This window comes from Diaphorina citri, unplaced genomic scaffold (assembly GCF_000475195.1).
Source record: "Diaphorina citri unplaced genomic scaffold, Diaci psyllid genome assembly version 1.1 scaffold982, whole genome shotgun sequence".
Taxonomy (NCBI): Eukaryota; Metazoa; Arthropoda; class Insecta; order Hemiptera; family Psyllidae; genus Diaphorina; species Diaphorina citri.
The window spans coordinates 35,543-53,948 of NW_007378413.1; the positions used below are offsets into that span (position 1 = coordinate 35,543).

The 18,406-nt window shown below is 38.5% G+C and overlaps 2 protein-coding genes across 2 annotated transcripts; both read right to left on the reverse strand.

The window, feature by feature from the left end:
- Window positions 1-3,798: 3,798 nt before the first annotated feature.
- LOC113469189 lies at window positions 3,799-5,535 on the reverse strand. Its single transcript, XM_026826692.1, has 2 exons — window positions 5,210-5,535; window positions 3,799-4,528 (listed from the first exon to the last, which is right to left on the reverse strand). The coding sequence occupies exon 2, from the start codon at window positions 4,512-4,514 to the stop codon at window positions 4,164-4,166; it is 351 nt and encodes a 116-aa protein (XP_026682493.1). The 5' UTR covers window positions 4,515-4,528; window positions 5,210-5,535; the 3' UTR covers window positions 3,799-4,163.
- Window positions 5,536-10,203: 4,668 nt separating this feature from the next.
- LOC103513533 (adenylosuccinate synthetase) lies at window positions 10,204-18,061 on the reverse strand (the record flags this gene model as incomplete). The annotated part of the gene is made up of 6 exons (XM_026826707.1): window positions 17,665-18,061; window positions 12,971-13,073; window positions 11,870-12,000; window positions 11,416-11,565; window positions 10,804-10,943; window positions 10,204-10,342 (listed from the first exon to the last, which is right to left on the reverse strand). Coding segments are annotated over exons 1-6 (801 nt in total), but the record flags the coding sequence as incomplete, so codon positions are not given.
- Window positions 18,062-18,406: the final 345 nt, after the last annotated feature.

The following is an 18,406-nucleotide window of genomic DNA, read 5'->3' on the forward strand; positions in this document are numbered from 1 at the left end:
TGTATAGGCACGTAGATAACAAAACATACTTGGAACAATTTTAAAAGGGATTAAAATCTTGAGCTTCGAGGATAACACGAGTGTATAAAGTTACACGACTTTCAACGGTTTTATAACAAGACGTAGGTATTTTGTGGTATCAGATTTAAACTTTTGGAGCTTGAAAAGTTTGGCGTTTTGTTTTCGAGATAAAATTCCAAGAAATGGACTAACTTGAGACGCGTATGAACATAGTTTTGGTGAAGAATTTTCCCAAACATTTTGTGAAAGTCTCTCGTGAAAGGGGAGGAAAATTTGAACTCAAGGCCACACAGATTAATGTCTGGCAGGATGTCTACACTTCTACAGTTTACGTGTATCTAATTTTCCCCCTCCCCCCTAATATCCTCCCACTTAAAAAAGTTTAAAAAAAATCTACTGAACTTTCTAAACAGTAGGTATGAATTTTCAAGGCTGTTTTCGTTCTGTACTTGTGCCACCTTTTCCCCCTTCACAATAGGTGAAGGTTGAAGGTAAATAAATGTAAATATTTTCTATTGGCAGGCAAGCTTAGGGCGAGAAGAAAAAATGGCACACAAAAAAAGAATATAAAGTGTGTGTGTTTTTTCTCTTTTTTTCTAAGGGTATGTATAATCCAGCGATACTTATCTCTCCCTCTTTCTCTCTCTCTTCCGCTCTTTCTCTCTCTTCCGCTCTTTCTCCCCTTTCTCTCTCTCTCTCTTTCTCTCCCTCCCTCCCTTCCTTCCTCTTTCTCTCTCTCCCCTCCTCCCTTTCTCTCTCCTTCCCTCATCCGCTTCTGATAGTTTACATAGGTAGTACTCAATAGTACCTCGGGAAATATCCCTGGGGAATATGGGATCCTTGGGAAGGACCAATTTCGTCCCACATTGAACCAGGGAAGAAATCCCGGAACTATTTAGTCCCACGTTTTTCTTCCCCTGAACTATTTCGTCCCACAAGGAGAAGAAATTCCGGACCTATTTAGTCCCACGATTCCCCTGTTACACGGATCACGTAAAAACAACACAGGCGTGCTTACTGGAACTTGGCCTGGCGCACTGCCGTCCACTTAGGTATTGAACAAGGGCAAGAAATCCCGGACCTATTTAGTCAAACGTTTTTCTTCCCCTGTTACACGGATCACGTAAAAACAATACTGACCCCGAAGCATGTCAGCATTTTTACTCTCAGTCACGTTTGTCTCTACTAAAGCCAGCATGACTTCTGTACCGCTCACGTACGTAAGCACGTACGTATAAATATTGCACGTAGGTACGTATAAATATTGCATCGTCTGTGAAATTCCTTCTCTGATCCCCTATTTAATGGCGAGGATTCCTTGTTGCACGGTAAATGTGTAGCACTTAGGTATTGAACAAGGGCAAGAAATCCCGGACCTATTTAGTCATACGTTTTTCTTCCCCTGTTAGACGGATCACGTAAAAACAATACTGACCCCGAAGCATGTCAGCATTTTTACTCTCAGTCACGTTTGTCTCTACTAAAGCCAGCATGACGTCTGTACCGCTCACGTACGTAAGCACGTACGTATAAATATTGCATCGTCTGTGAAATTCCTTCTCTGATCCCCTATTTAATGGCGAGGATTCCTTGTTGCACGGTAAATGTGTATTTTATGAGCTTTTTATTTAAATGGGAGGGATCATAACAAAAATATTTGACTTGAACGCGTGACGGTAACAAAAGGTTCGCAAATACAACCAAAGTAAGAGCTTTTTTGGCGACAGTGAAAAAACGGATACCTGGAGGGTGTTAATATAAGGATGGTCCTTAAGCTCGACATGAAGAATACGTCATGCAATGAATTACCTAGAGCAGGGGTTTTCAACTAGCGGCCCGCGGGCCACACGTGGCCCGCCAGCTTTTTGGGATTTGTACTTCGGTTTTGGGATTTGTACTTCGGTACTATACCTAAATGTAAAAAAAAGGTTTAGTACTTGGGCAAAAATGGGCACTGAACCCGGCTCTGCCGCGTGCAGGACCAGTGTAGTTATCATTGAGTCATGGAAACTGACCACTTTTAGTGTTCAGCTACAATTAGGGTCTAACTTTTTAAAAAGTTTCGCCTGCGGCGCTTAAAATTCGATCGGACTGCATTTCTGAAAAGTTGCGTGGGGGTGATCCCCTATGTACATATGTGGCTCCCCCACAACCCCCCCCTTAACAAAAGGTTCGCAAATACAACCAAAGTAAGAGCTTTTTTGGCGACAGTGAAAAAATGGATACCTGGAGGGTGTTAATAAGAACGGTCCTTAAGCTCGACATGAAGAATATGTCATGCAATGAATTACCTAGAGCAGGGGTTTTCAACTAGGTAAATGTCTAGCCGTTTTCAAAAATCCCCAGATGTATGTAGAATACCTACCTACTATCTACCCAGTAAAAAAGACAGAAAAACATTTTCTTTTATTCGTAGAGAGTAGAGACGAGTTTCGCAATAATACTCGTAAAAGAGCGTAAATGCATGTGGATTAAAAGAAACAAAAGCCCATCTTTTCGAGCACCTACTATTATAGCTAGCAGTTATATACGTACAAACGTACATGTATAGGCACGTAGATAACAAAACATACTTGGAACAATTTTAAAAGGGATTAAAATCTTAAGCTTCGAGAATAACACGAGTATATAAAGTTACACGACTTTCAACGGTTTTATAACAAGACGTACGTATTTTGTGGTATCAGATTTAAACTTTTGGAGCTTGAAAAGTTTGGCGTTTTGTTTTCGAGATAAAATTCCAAGAAATGGACTAACTTGAGACGCGTATGAACATAGTTTTGGTGAAGAATTTTCCCAAACATTTTGTGAAAGTCTCTCGTGAAAGGGGAGGAAAATTTTCGAGATATTTCCCGTTCTTCTGACCTCTTTTCAGACGTACTTTATTATCTGAATATATCATCTAAATATATGACAAAGCTCGAAGTTAGACTGTCATGTTTAAGCTGGACAAGAAAAAGGGACTTTATAATCCTCCCTTTTTTCACTCTAATGGTTCTGAGAACAAAAGTGGGCACCTTGAAACGCAGAAGTACGGGTATAATACATGATTATGCAATACCAAAGGAATATCTAGGTATAGTTATACTCAGACCTATGGTATAATAAAATTAAGAGCCTATCATTTTTGAAAGCTTTAACAGAGAGCTAATGAGTGTAATGACGATACTTTGTTCAAGATACTGCTATTTCCTACCTTTTTTACTTTTTTTACGAGTAAGAGGCTTAATGAGAAAATTATAGGATGTAGGTACCGGCACTACCCCCTCCTAGCTGACACGACATTATACCATTATAGACATAATTCTAAGAAGGAAAATAAGATCTTCTAAGAAGGGAAAATAAGATCTTCTAAGAAGGGAAATCTTCTAAGAAGGGAAATAAGATCTTCTAAGAAGGAAAATAAGATCTCCTAAGAAGGGAAAATCAGATCTTCTAAGAAGGGAAAATAAGATCTTCTAAGAAGGGAAAATGAGATCTTCTAAGAAGGGAAAATAAGATCTTCTAAGAAGGGAAAATAAGATCTTCTAAGAAGGGAAAATAAGATCTTCTGGAAATAAGAATGAAAACCGCCAAAAAACGGTAGAAAATCGCCAAAAAGCGGTCAAAATACCGCCAACCGCAGCACCTATCTCAACCAAGTTTCAAGTCGCATCCTTGTCACATTTGTGAACTATATACCAAATTTCAAGTCTCTAGCTCATACCGTTCCCGAGATATTGTTAAATTACAGCGAAGGAAAATAAGATCTTCTAAGAAGGTATTCCCAGAGGTGTGGTAACGGAACCGATTCCGGCGGTGCGCCATCTTAGATTTCCTATGGTTTAGTAAAGGCGTTATCACGACAAAATACGGGAAATTCCGAAAGGAAAATACGACTAGGCCCGTTCCTCCTTGTCGTGAGTTTCATCCGATTTTTTCCGAATGTCTTGTAGGCAATGTAATTTAAATGTTGAGGCCGGAACTTGGTCTGGAGCACTGCCGTACGCCTAGATTCCCACTACGCACGACACAATTTTTTCCGAACGACTCAAGCTGTCCTTGTAGGCAATGTAATTTCAATGAGAGTGTTCCCACTACACAAGAAACGAATTTCTTCCGAACGACGAATTTCTTCCGAATGTCTTTGTAGGCAATGTAATTTAAATAAGAGTGTTCCCACTACGGACGACACGATTTTTTCCCGAACGATAAATGGGAACGGGCCTTAAGGTAAAACATTGGAAACTAACCTGTTGCAGACATCCGGACCGATCTTCAGGAGCGCTGGTGATGAGGAATATAACAGGAGATCCTACCAGGAGAGCCATCACCAGAAGCATAGCGACACTAATGGACGCCTGATGGACGCTCTTGTTAGATCGTAACCATCCGCAAAACATGCAACATAGCCAGGTCCCTGCTGGAGGTACACCGGCCCGGATGTGAGGATCTTGGACAGACATACACTCCATGGAGCAGTGGTCCTCTGATGTCATCGCGGACAGAGCCATGGTGTCACCTGAAACTGAGAACATACAGGAGTTATCGACCAACCTCAGTTGTGCAGTTGTTAACGCGTTAAACTTTGGATCTGGATGTTGGTGGTTCGAGTCCAAGTGAAGTCATAAAATTTATCTAGGTGTAATAATCGGGGAACGATATTTGTGATAAGCATTGAAATATGCTTAACCCAATTAAAAATTCCTTTAAAAAATGCATACAGGAGTTATCGATCGAGTGGAAAGGTGGTGTCCAAACAAAGTCGACCAGCCGTCGATCGACGAGGTGAATCTATGTTGCCGAGGCAGTGTGGACGGTTTCAGTCGACATCGATTTTGCCATTAAATACAGAGGCTACTCTAGACAAGCTAGTACGGTATTTTCAACTTTCAACACACTCGAACGTATTCTCGAAGGTTTGTCCGATTTGGCTGATATTTGACAAACACGTTTAAGGGGCCAAGGTAGTCAAGTAGGGGCCTTTTTCCGGATGAGTTCTACAGTTCACTGAACTTCTAAAGGTAATAGTAACCAAAGTAGGTGGCTAATAGTAAACAAATTTATTAAAGCGCGGCTTTTCCTCAAGTCTATATAATTTCCGCCGCGTAAAATACACCGATCGAAAGAAAAAACATGGAAAAAGAGAGTTACACTACGAATGCAACTAATAAGTAACAAGCCATGCATGCACAACATACTCACATACCTGTTACTCCGAGATGACGGAAAGTGAAAGTATCTTTCCCTTTTTGAGAGAGAAAAAAATGTAGACAAAATGTACACAAAAATATACACGGAAACGGAGGAATTTTTTTTCGAAAAAAGCCGAAGCTTTCTCCCCTTGTGACGCTTTCGAAAGCAGAAAGTTTACTGAAACTATAAATTGATCTACGCGCGTCCTCACGTGGACTTGGCCGCGCATGCGCATTGGACTGAATACTGTGCACGCCATATAGCCAGAGCTTTGAGCTTTGCACCCCCGACTTCCCTGCTCAGTACCCAAACTTGGATGATGCCATATTTCTCCGTCTCTCTACCCTCCCCCTTCTTCTGTCTGTTTCCTATCTGTCTCTCTCTCTCTCTCTCTCGCATCTATCCCTCCCTCTCTCTCTCTCTCCCATCTATCCCTCCTTCTCTCACTCTCCTATCCTTCCTTATTGTCAGTACCTACTTCAATATTCATAATGTCAAAGCGTCCCCCTATCTCCCCCTCTGTTCAAAACTGGGGGCTAGTTTTCAACTATTCCGTGCCACTTTTTTACGGAAAATAAAACCTAGCTTTCGACTTCTTCAGGCCTTTCAAGCTACAGGTGGATTCGTAGATTCAGAGAAGCTTAACCCAAGCATCTATTAGGGCTGTTTGCCGTTACACCTAAGCCTTGGAGTGGGCTTTTTGTGCAGTAATACTAATACAGGTGGATTACGATGCGGTTCTATTAAAAGTTGTGTCCACAGAAAACTAGAAAAAAAGTTGTCTTATTCACATCGATCGACGGTCCGTCGACTGTGGACACTGTTTTAGATCAGATTTCTGTCGACAAAACTTCTGACGACGCGACACCGATGTTGCGCTATCGAATCAAATTCAGTGGATTAGTTGGCTCTATGTAACTATGTGGTTGCGGGCAATACAGGCATAGAAATATCGTATGTCGCGCGTCACATTTACTTCATATATGATCGCACAACGTCGCGCGTTGTCAGAGTTTTTGTCGTTGGAAAACTGATCTCATATAAGGGTACACCTACGTCTCTACTATGAAAGTTTCTATCTACATCTTATTGTACGGACAATGATGCGGATATGATACGAGCCTAGTTATTAACTTGGAAGGTAACGCAAAAACCTTGTAAGTGCTAGGTCGCGGGTTCGACTCCCACGCGGGGCGAAATCCTAAACAGGTAAGGTTCGATCTCGGATCGGCTGGCTTTCTCCTATTCTGTCCCCCTTCTCTTTTGAATTTCACGGTATCATTTTCATTTCCATACACCATGGCATTGAATAGGGCAATCTCTACAGTATCTACATGATGGATGAGAAATCGAAGGATTTCATAACATTTACCTATTGACAGTGGCTGTACGGACAATGATGCGGATATGATACCAGCCTAGTTATTAGCTTGGAAGGTAACGCAAGAACCTTGTAAGTGCTAGGTCGCGGGTTCGACTCCCGCGCGGGGCGAAATCCTAAACAGGTAGGGTCGATCTCGGATCGGCTGGCTTTCTCCTATTCTGCCCCCCTCTTTTCAATTTCAGAATAACATGTTCATTTCCATACGCCATGGCATTGAATAGGGCAATCTCTACAGTATCTACATGATGGATGAGAAATCGAAGGATTTCATAACATTTACCTATTGACAGGGGACGTGCGAAATGGAGGGGAAGAAGAAGGAGGGATAGTAAAAGAGATAAGAAGGGGGGAGGAGAGGAGGGGTAAAAAGAAATGAGAGGGGGAGAAGGAAAAGAGATAGGGGAGAGGAGGAGGGGTAAAGAGAGATAAGAGGAGCATGTATGGGTATTTATTTTCAGTGGAGTATCTGCCGGAAGTTCGCTATTTTTGATGAATTGCTTTATTCATGTTTATTCAATGGGAGACATGCTATGGTTCCTTCTTCCTAGCAGGTAAATGGGAGGATTCAACATTTGGCCGTTCTAGAGGTAGGTAAATAGAATAGAATAGAATATACCTTGTTTATCCTGCTCGAATGAGACTACAAAGTCCCTTTACCCCAGCAGTCTAAGCAAGGTCTCGTGTATTTTATAGGTTTAACAACATATCTAGGTAGGTATGTATGTTTGCTACGGTGTACTAAATTTGTTCCCTACTAAGGTCAAGCTGCTCTAGTCAAGTGGTCAAAATTTTACGGGCAATTAACCTACCCCAGTCGTATAGTGGTGGCTAACCTAAGGTCTTCCTTCGGGTCTTCACTAGTAAGGTTTTCGTGGTGGATTTCGAATCTGGAGGCTGGTGGTTCGAGTTCAAGTGGCGAAAAAACCTGCTTAATATTATTATTATTATGAACAAGGTACATGTATTTATTTGTAGCTTCTGAGTACATGCAAGGAGTCAATTCAAACTATCTTACATGAACCATGCTATGGGAAATGGAAGGTAGCTAGATAGATACCTACTGTATGACGTAATGGGGATGGGAGAGTTTTAACAGATCGTGGCTCGTAGTATGTACGTATGCATTGTATGTACTAGCTTATTGAATAGATTGTTAAGCGTTGTTGAAACAACAACTGGTTAGGTAGGTAGGTAAAAGTTTTCAATAAAATTAGATTTTTTTTTTTTTATGTGCACCAGACTGTGAAACACATGGATTTGTATGAATGCCCGATAATATTTTGCATATGCAATGTGCTACATTTAAAAGAAAGCTTGAAATCAGCCAGCCTAGTTGGCTTTGAGGGTAACACACTTTCCCTTGAGAACGCTAGGTCACCCACGGCTGAGATTTTCATATCCCGTTCTACTTCTCTCTCGGACTTTGGATTAAGAGTGACCTGTCAGATGCTCTGCAGAATCTATTGGAATACCTACCTCCTGCACTGGGAGAAGAAAAAGATGACTTCCTTGAACCCTTTTGAAAATAGTAGCCTATTGAAAATGCCGGAATTCAAAAGAGCCCTGTATCAAATTAGGCAATATCCTTCTTATTCAATAGAAAAAGGTGAAAGCCTTTTAAAAAGATAGAAAAATACAAAGATACCTAGGTTGGTATAAAAAATAATCCATCCTCAATAGAAAGTCATGTACGGGAACATACAGTTACCTAGATTCCCTAAATCCCTACTATTTTTTTTTTTTTTAACTAGGGTCAATAAAACATTGCTTCTTACTTTCCTAGGTAAATAGTTAGGTACCCTGTATTTGATTAGTTCTCAGCATATGTAGAGCATACATAACTACCTACTTGTATTTTTCTTTCCCCTTTTGTATGCTAATTAAAATAAATGTTATTTTCAAGCTTAAGAATATAATTGGAGAACTTTATTCGAATTGAGTCGTTGCTATATGTGAGAATGGGAATTAGCCCTTTACAAGCCGCGAGTATGGATTTAAATCTAAGTATGAACGATAGTGATGTCTTTGTGGAACGAAAAATGAACCATTATCACAAGTGGGATTATTATTATTTTTTTCTTCTCTATGTGAGTGTAGTTTTTCAAGATAAAAATGAGACATCTCCTTCCTCTTCTGTATCGTAGCATGTCTCTCACCCTTCTTTAGATACGCAGAACAAGAATGGGCTAAAGTCGTCTAACTCTTTTTATTTTTCTTTCTTAAAAGTTCTCAAGTTGCTTTGTTGAAACAAGATTTTGTTTCCATTGTCTTCATCTTCAGTTACTTAATAGGTAACCAAATTAGAGACTTTTAGTACGTACCTACCCATTAGATATGTACATTAAATTTAAGTTCTACTTAATACATACTTAAATTAGGTACTTAAACCAACCTTAGTGGTGTAGTGGTTAACGCGATGGACTTGGCATTTGGAGGTTGGTGGTTCGAGTCCAAGTCAGACTGGCATCCTCCCTGTTTAAGAACCCCCAGGAAGACCGGTCCACCCCTCGTTCGGGCACTAGATCTAAAATACCGGGTATACGCATGGAAAAAAGACCTCAAACCTACACTCGCTTGATAAAATCTATTCAAGACTACACAAGATCTAAACGAGTAGCTCAACACAAAGGATATGTCTCAAAGTCATAACCATAGGTACTTCATTAAAAATGTACTCCATCTAATGTAAATACTTGTAATTTATAATGATAATGAATAATAAATTACTCCCAACGTTAACTGTTAAAGAATTCCGTCGATTTTAATCAGAAATGATCATTTTAGGTCACTCAAAAATCTCAAAATGTTGCATCATTTTCTTTTTTAAAAAACGTCAGTCAATGAAGCCTTTATAAAATCTGAACAATTCTCGGCGTATTGTGAGCCAAAGCTATCTATCAACGTCTCTTTAAATCTCAGAGATGCACGAGAGGATGGTTTTAATTAGTCATGAGATGAGAAATTATCATATCTCGTTTCGTCTCGTAAATTTCTAGACAAAACGAGGAATTTCTCGTGTCGTTGTGCGTCACTAATTTAAAAACATTTACCCGGACCCGATAACGAAAGCAAAGAGCGGCTCCTTTACACCTTGATAAGAACATAATACTTAAAAAATTCGAAGAAAAACAACACCCACAAAAAAATTATAGCTCTTAACATGATATTTGACAGAATATTTTTAAGCGGGTAAAAAGCTGTAAATCTATTGCCCAATTTTTACAATTTTTCCTCACTAATAGCAGCTTCCTGTTTTTTATTCATTTTGCTGACAAATATCCTCTCTGTATGTGACCAGACCACCCTATTTACGTGCAAATACCTACTTAGCTTGCTAAATAGTAAGTAATCAATTTTTCCCTAATATTGTCGATATAGTAACCATAATAATCAAGTTTTTCTCACGCCAGTAGTGCATACTTGGCAAAAATAAGAATGCCACTAATTTCCGTTCCTCTATTTAAAAAAATCTGGTGTGAACATCACACGACTTTCTATTACATTTGCGGAACACGTATTTGAAAAAAAAAAAAAAAATGAAAATTTTTCCATTATTATTATCATTATTATTATTATTATTACATATTATTATTATTAGTATTTAGTATTATTATTATTTTTTTTTCTCTACTCACCTCAACTTTGGCGAGTTCTGAAGAGTTGGAGGGGAAATAGTGGAGAGTTTTGCCATGACGTTTGTACGCCACACCTATCTTGATTTCCTCGAAGGTATCCAGAATATCCAACTTGGTAATGCACAACCTGGAAGTGAATATCGAAAGAGGATTAATAACCGAGTTTATTTGACGTTTAACTTGATAAAAACAAATAGCTACATAATAATTAAAAGAAATGATTAAATAAATAAGTAACAAATAACTATAACACTAAATAAATAACAATTGGTTGACAACATTAAATGTCAAGATATTTCATTGGGTTAGCCTAGTGGTAACGCGCTTGCTTGCCACGCAGAATGTCGCAGATTTGATCCCCAATATCGACAATTTGCACTCGTATTTCGATTGTTAGTAGTGAACTACTGGTGTTCTCGTATTGAATCAACATTCAAAATGGAAAGAATTGTCTCTTATTATCCATGTGATGAGGGACATGACTAAGAGTTGGGGATGCTACGACACGGACCACTCTACGGGAGTGGCATGCTACGACACAGACCACCTGACGAGATGGACATGCTACGACACAGAAACAATACTTACTTGGTGTACCCGTTCACCATAGACGTATATTTCAGCAGGGGGATATCCAGCCAACCACAGCGCCGTTTTCTCTTCGTCGTAACGCCAACCTCGTTGCCTATGCGTTGCAATTTGTCTCCAATCTCCTGTAAACGAGGAATGCACAATTAGTACTTATTTAATAAAAGGCATGAATTTGTTAAAGCAAATCTTTTGCAGATGTACACGTACACCCCAAAATGGCGCTACTATATTTTCATCTCGCTACAAGGTTTCCAGAAACCTATGTATTAAAACATCTCCCTTAACATGAGAGACAGACTCTTTATTTAATTTTTGAAAATTTTTCACGAAAAACTATGTAGCAAAATTCCACTCAGAGGTCCTCTTTCAGATAACCATTGAAAATACATAAGTGCCCTGTGGCAGCAAGTCAGCAAGTGTAGACATTCAAAACGGAATCTCTTTGGTTGAATCATGTTTAATAAAAAAAAAAAAAAAAAAAAAAAAAAAAAAAAAAAAAAAAAAAATACTGAAATTGAGAAAAGAAGAAGAAGAAGAAAAAAAACTTATTCATACTTTCGTGGAACGGGGCTACATACAGTAAGAAAATACGAAGTATAAAATGACTCACTTTTCTGTGAACACATTGAAGTCTCCCAGGAGATCGGCTATTCGGATGCCATTCCTTGTGGCTTTGGACGAGTAGGCAGGACCGATGCCTTTCTTCGTGGTGCCCAGAGACTTCTTACCCTTCTCTGCCTCTTGCAGTCCATCCACTTGCTGAAATAAAACAAAATCAAACAATTGAAAAGGAGAGCTAGGTAGGTATTGTAAAATGTTTTAATAATTTTCATTTAATAAAATAAAAATAACAATAATACCTACCGAAGTTTTTCTTTTTCCTACTTTGGTCCTGAATATCGGGCGAACCGTACATTTCCTGAAACCCGGCCAAGGGACACTTTTGATCTAAATAATTTATCGGATCTCTCTGCAAAATTACATCCTACATTTCAAGGGAGAATGGCCTAGTGGTCAAGTTCCTTGAAATTTGACAAGGACAAAAAAGTATTACCCTACTTACCTGATGAAAATCAAACACAAGATGTGCGCGATCCGATATCAAAAGCCTATCTTTCCATCCAGTAAGGCCTTTGTTTTCATTTTTCTGTAACTCGTCAAACAGTCCGGGTAAATGTATCACAACTCCGTTACCTGTAACAAGAGAACAGTAAATTTGTGAAAACATGTTCCATTGAAGATCAGAAGCCTATCTTTCCATCCAGTAAGGCCTTTGTTTTCGTTTTTCTGCAACTCGTCAAACAGTCCGGGTAAATGTATCACAACTCCGTTACCTGTAACAAGAGAACAGTAAATTTGTGAAAACATGTTCCATTGAAGCATTAAGTATTTATTCATATTGAAACTTTAAATCCGGGCTGTATCCTACCTATAATTTATTCAAGATTTGCCCACCTCAAAATTGTGTGCCCTAGCCTTGGCTAATAGGTTAATCTAGTGACCAAGGCTCGCCACAGGGGCGTCAGATTTCCAGCAAAAAACCCCCTTATAATAAAATAGAAGTAAGAATACCAAATAATAAAACACTTAGAAGGAAGAGTACCTAATGATAAAATACTTTGAACAATATCTCCTATTCGTGCAAATCGCTGCTGAACATAAATAAATTGTTGGACCTTATGCCAAGGTCTAGGTAGGTGTTCTAAACACGAAAAAAATTCAAGATAAAATCCAAGATATGCCAAGCACATCTTCAACTTCACCTTGTTACCGCATTACACTATCATTGACATCTTGAACCCTCAGTTTATATATCGCTCTCGAGTTCTATCGCTGTATTCATGGTTCTAATAGCGTGTAAGAAGTCATAACTCTTTGAGATATGACACTTCATCGTGTATGGGGGATTAGGATCAAATACCAATTTGGATCTGGAGGTTGGTGGTTCGAGTCCAAGTCAAGTCATAATATTTATCAAGGTGTAATAACTGGGGAACAATAGTTGTGATGACAAGCATTTAGGTATACTTAACACAATTTCATTAAAAAAAAAAAAAACCTAATCCAGTGAATGGGATTTTCAAATTCATCGAATCCAAACACTTGAACCAATCGAATCCGGATTCGTTGGATTAAAAATTACAAGATACCCCTATTGACTCACCTATGATGGACTTGGCCTTAGGATTAATGATACCGCTGGGAACCAGATGGAAATCGTACTCTGTGCTGTCTACCACCACAGTATGACCTGCGTTGTTGCCACCCTGTAACCAAAACAATAGAAATAGAATATAGCGTGTTTATCTTGACAGAATGAGACGGAAAGGTCCCTTCACGAAACGATATGAACTTTTGTAGATCTGTCAAAAGGAATAGAATATACCTTCTTTATCCTGCCAGAGTGAGACTGAAAATATGTTCCTTTACAAAACCAGTAATAATGTAAATGCACTTTTGTAGATCAATATAGACTATAGGTACCTTATTTATCCTGCCAGAATGAGACTGAAAAGTCCCTTTACAAAACATGAAATTCTGTAAAATAAATAAAATCTTGTTTCCTAGGATGGACGATCAACTTATCACCAAGAAATTGAGGACCGAACTGTAGTTATCCTTCTACATTAAAATGGGTGTACTTGAGCGATGATGCGTCATAGGTAGGTACTTTTGAATCACCCTATAACACAGTAATGGAAATATTGCACTTTTCACTTTTGCGTTCATTCAAGAACAATCTAGATTCATCTGGAAATATTTCTCTTGGAATTCAGAGCCGTTAATTATAACTGTTTTTTTTTTTTTTACTCTGGTAATGTCGCCACTGGTCGCTATACTCGATTAAAGTAGCTACTCAATTTTCCTCACGAGGCTGAGTGCACCCCGAACTCCAAGCACAGAGCCGAAAAAACCTTGGCCCCGCCGGGAATCGAACCCTGCGACCTCCTGTAGCAACCTCTTGATTTATTTGTGGTACCTCTCTACAAGTCCACACGAAACGTTGAAATGTATGTTTCATTCATTATGTCTTTAATAGTCTTTATATCTACCTACCTATATCTTTTTTATTAGTACTGAATGAGATGCTATACACTGCCAAGGCAAAGCGTGGCATTACTCCAAGGCAGTGCACATTTTACATAATAAATACCTAGGTAGTATGAAAAAATTTCTATCTTAAAGCACTTGAAGTGTAGGGAATCTACATTCTCATATGTTTACTCATTATTATTGACTCATTAGGTCAATGATTTGCAAGATGAGCCTGCAAGCTACTCAATCTTGACAGTCTGGGTAGGACTAGCTTCTGACGTCATTCATTAGAATCATTAGTTTCTGTTTTCTGTGCTAATGTGATACGTATGCCAATGTCAAGGCCTCCCAAGGTCGTCTGTTCTGTTGGTTTGGTTTCTCGTTCCCCGTTTACGATCATCTTGTAATTAGCGACCGACAATTTCGCTTGCTCCGTACGCCGTACTGAGTAAATTAGTACTTTATTGTAGCTACGTAGTTAATAACAGTACTTAGGTATGTACTTGGATTATTATATATATAAATATTTTTTTCCTTGCTAAATGCCAGCCTAGTTAGTAGCTTGGTTGGTAGCGCGTCTGCCTCGTGAGCGCTAGGTCGCGGGTTCCATTCCTGCCCGGAGCGGATTTCATCCTGAACGGATGATGTTCGTTTTCGGAACGGCTGGCTTTCTCCTATCCTGTCTTTCTTCTCTCTTTGATTTCGGGACGATAAGACCTTAGCAGAAGGTCAGTAAAGTAATTACAGTTACAGTAATAGAGGTACATAATAATTACATATGTAGTATGTACTTATAAACTACAACACTTATCTGCCTACATAAAAGCATCATAATCGGTCGTTCAGAACGAAGCAAGTTCAAAGTTTCAACCCGACAAGTTCTCACCTACATAATAGTTATTTAGATCGATCATTAATTTATTCCGCGATAACTCTTGAACGGTTAGTCTGATTATGATGATTGTTGAGTGCTGAGTACTGAGTACTCAAGGCATATAAATAGGGGTACAATGAGGTTCTATATCTTAGATACGGTCTTACGTATTGGACCTTTTTATAGAATGGATTTTCTGGAAGGGCTGGAATTGAACCGCCTTTTATTCCGCGATAACTCTTGAACGGATTATGATGATTGTTGAGTACTGAGTACTGTTGAGTACTGAGTACTGTTGAGTACTGAGTACTGTTGAGTACTCAAGGCATATAAATAGGGGCACAATGAGGTTCTATATCTTAGATACGGTCTTACGTATTGGACCTTTTTATAGAATGGATTTTCTGGAAGGGCTGGAATTGAACCGCCAAACTACCTAACTAGGCTGGCTAGGCTGTAAATTAGGTAGCTTGAAAAGTTATATTTTAGCTGAGATCTTTTCCTTTTCGAGTGAGTCGCTGTCAGCTGTCACCAAAGTAAAGTACAAGGATCCTTCCCAAGGATTCCTTGGGAATAACCTTGAGATTACAACAAGGAAAAAGGAAAAATATTTAGCCAAGCCCACCCAAGAAATCCGGAGAATGTCGCAGTCAACAAACAAGCCTTCGGTGCCTTTTTTACGTCAAACAAAATTATCTTATCCATTTCCGTTGCAATACAGACGATTTGTGCCGACAAAAGGAATTCCTTGTAAAGCAAATTATATCCTGCAATAATACCGAAGTATCTACTTAATAAGATTTTATTGCTTCTTGTCTTTTGATAAAATTGTACCATAGGCACAGGGTAGGACAAGGATAAACATGGAAGTACTTTTAGTAAAACAATAGAATGAAAAGGTTCTATTGGGTTTAGGGAATGACTGGAACGACATCGCATTACAATAATACCTACTGGTTATAACGAGAGCGGAATGCAAAATCATGTTTTCTGTACTTTGTACGAAGGTCTCCCTCTTTTTCGTTTTACATTTGTTTCAACATTCTCTTACAGAACTTTTATATTATTTCCTCCTTCTCCTCTTCCTTATATTCTTTGCTCCTTCTTCTCATCCTCATCATCCTCCTCCTCCTCTTTCTCTTCCTCCTCCTCCTATTGAGACAAGTAGAGCAAGTTGCTAGCAAAAGTTTAGTGCCTACTCACATAACCCAAAACACAATGTCTCTCTGTACTTAGTACGAAAGCAAAGCATAGGTAACGTAGGTATTAGATACTTAGATAGGTACCCATTGCATGCAATAATAATAAAATTATAAACTATGCCAACTCATTTTCATAATTTCAGTTCAGTAGGTAAGTATGTAGGTAGTTAGGTAGTTATCTACTTTTAACTGTTTTAAACATGTACCTACTTTATTCTTTTAAGAAAATAAAGTAAAGCTTATTATAGACTTAGATCAAAAGAGAGGTAGATAGTTAAACAGAAGATCATAGGTAAATCACCTTTTAAAGTATGTATTTAAGACTGATATGAATACTTCATGAATAGTGGATAGGGATAGGTACCTACTTACTTCTAAATATCAGGTAGACCTGACAGGTGCACCTGATTAGGTCTGCTTGTCAGGCCTACCTGATAGTGAGTGGCTGGCCTTAGAAGAATACCTTTAGTATAAAAGACCTATTTACCTACCTACTCTCAATACTGTACATCATACCTACTGAATTACCAATACATATTGTCAATTATATCAAGTGTGTCCATATTTTATCTTTATGAAAAAATGTTATTCTAATACAGACTTTACAGACTGCCCAAGCAATTTACTGTGAATAAAAATAAAGTGAAGAATATTGATGATGATAAGGCCTTAACATCAGAGGTGTGAGTAATATCACAAGAGGTAACAAGATGACCTTCACCTATTTTCTTTAAGAATTGATATAAATATTATTAATAGGATTCTACCTGTTAGCCATTGGGTTTGAAACACATAGCATAGGTACTATGAACTTGATTTTTTTTTTTTTTTTTTTAAAAATCTCAATAACATACTTGTACAAGTTAATTAAAAAAGAAAGCTCTTTTATGTGTTTAGTCTAACCCTATAATAATACTGGTCACTGCTCATTTGTGACAGCTCGTGGTGTAATCAGAAAACCTGTAGGTACCTACCTTTCCTAATGTGCAGAATTGCTCTGAGAAATGGACCACAATGTTGCCTAAAAGAAATTCTCATTAGAAGTAGAAAATGCAAGATCATTAAAAATGTTTGAAATGCTGAAGCCTAATCTCTCAAAACCACTCAAGAAGCACTGTCCTACCAAATGTTATTATTATTTTTTTTTATCAACTGTACCAACATGATTTGCAGGGGTAAGATACCAAATAAGAGGTTACTTACTACTAATACAAGTCAGTAAATTAGATATGGTATGTACTTATACTGATTGAAGGATCATAGAAAAAAGGGTAATTATGCAGAAGTCAAGTCCGTGGAAGAGAAATGCTCCTTTTTGTGTTTAACCTAACCCTATAATAACACTAATCACTACTCTAATTGTGATAACTCCTTCTTGCATTTAACCTAACCCTATAATAACACTGGTCACTGCTTGTTTGTCCCACTTCCTTTGGTAGCAATATTTCATGGACGTGACTTCTGCACAAGTACCAAATTGGGTTGCTCATAGGATGTACCTACCTATTTCATAAATACTTAGGTATGTAGACAAAACCAGACATGTACCTAGATATCCATTATGTATGATTAGCATTAGGATGCAAATAATATTGGCAACTAGTATGAGATGAATCAATACAGTTTACAATGAACAAAACTACAAGGTCTGAAGGTCAAGGCAGAATGGCCTCAACATTTTTCACCTCCCAGACTTGGGGGACTTCCCAAGTATAAATCTCTATCGGAATGTAAAAGGAATATTACCTGACAACGGCACACCAGATCAGCATCTACTGCTAACATGTCCACCACTTTGCCTTTGCCCTCATCTCCCCACTGAGCGCCCAGAACCACCGTCACTTTGTGAAGCTTGGGGTTTTCTCCTGTCTTGTTTCCGTTCATAGTTTTCTTACAAGTTGTCTGCTCTGCTGAAGAATTGAAATTTTCAATGATAAATCCAGGTCAACACACTTGAGGTGAAAAAAGCGAGTTATCACGAGCACAATCAAAACTATTGCCAAAAACTTGAAGAAAATGAAGCAAACTAAACACACATTATTAAAAAATCTGACTTGATTCGTGAAGAGCACACCCCCACAGACAGCATACGGTTCCACACACGAGTATCCCACTTTCGCACGATCTCGCTAAAAAATGAAATGAAATGAATAAATGATAAAAAAAAAAAAAAATATTTTTTTTACCTCGATTTTTTTATCAACAGTGTTGCCAAAGTGAAATTATTTCGTAATCCACAGTAGGGAGGAACAAATGGAGCCTACGAGCCACGTAAAAATAAAACTTCCTCGGCTCGCCGCATCATTATGTTTGGTGGAAGATAGCGCTAGTTTGTTGCCCTAAATTCCTCCCATTCGTCAATTTGTTTACCCTTTTTAAAAAGGGCCGCCCATGGGCCTCGAGGAGGCCCCGATTCGAACTAACGAGGGGGTTTCTCATTTGCAGTTTTCATAAAGCAGACTGTTTAATATTTAAAGCTCAACTTATT

Bases quoted from the DNA above. Each gene is read 5' to 3' on its own strand.
- LOC113469189 (XM_026826692.1), bottom strand. From the start codon at position 4,514: ATGGCTCTGTCCGCGATGACATCAGAGGACCACTGCTCCATGGAGTGT.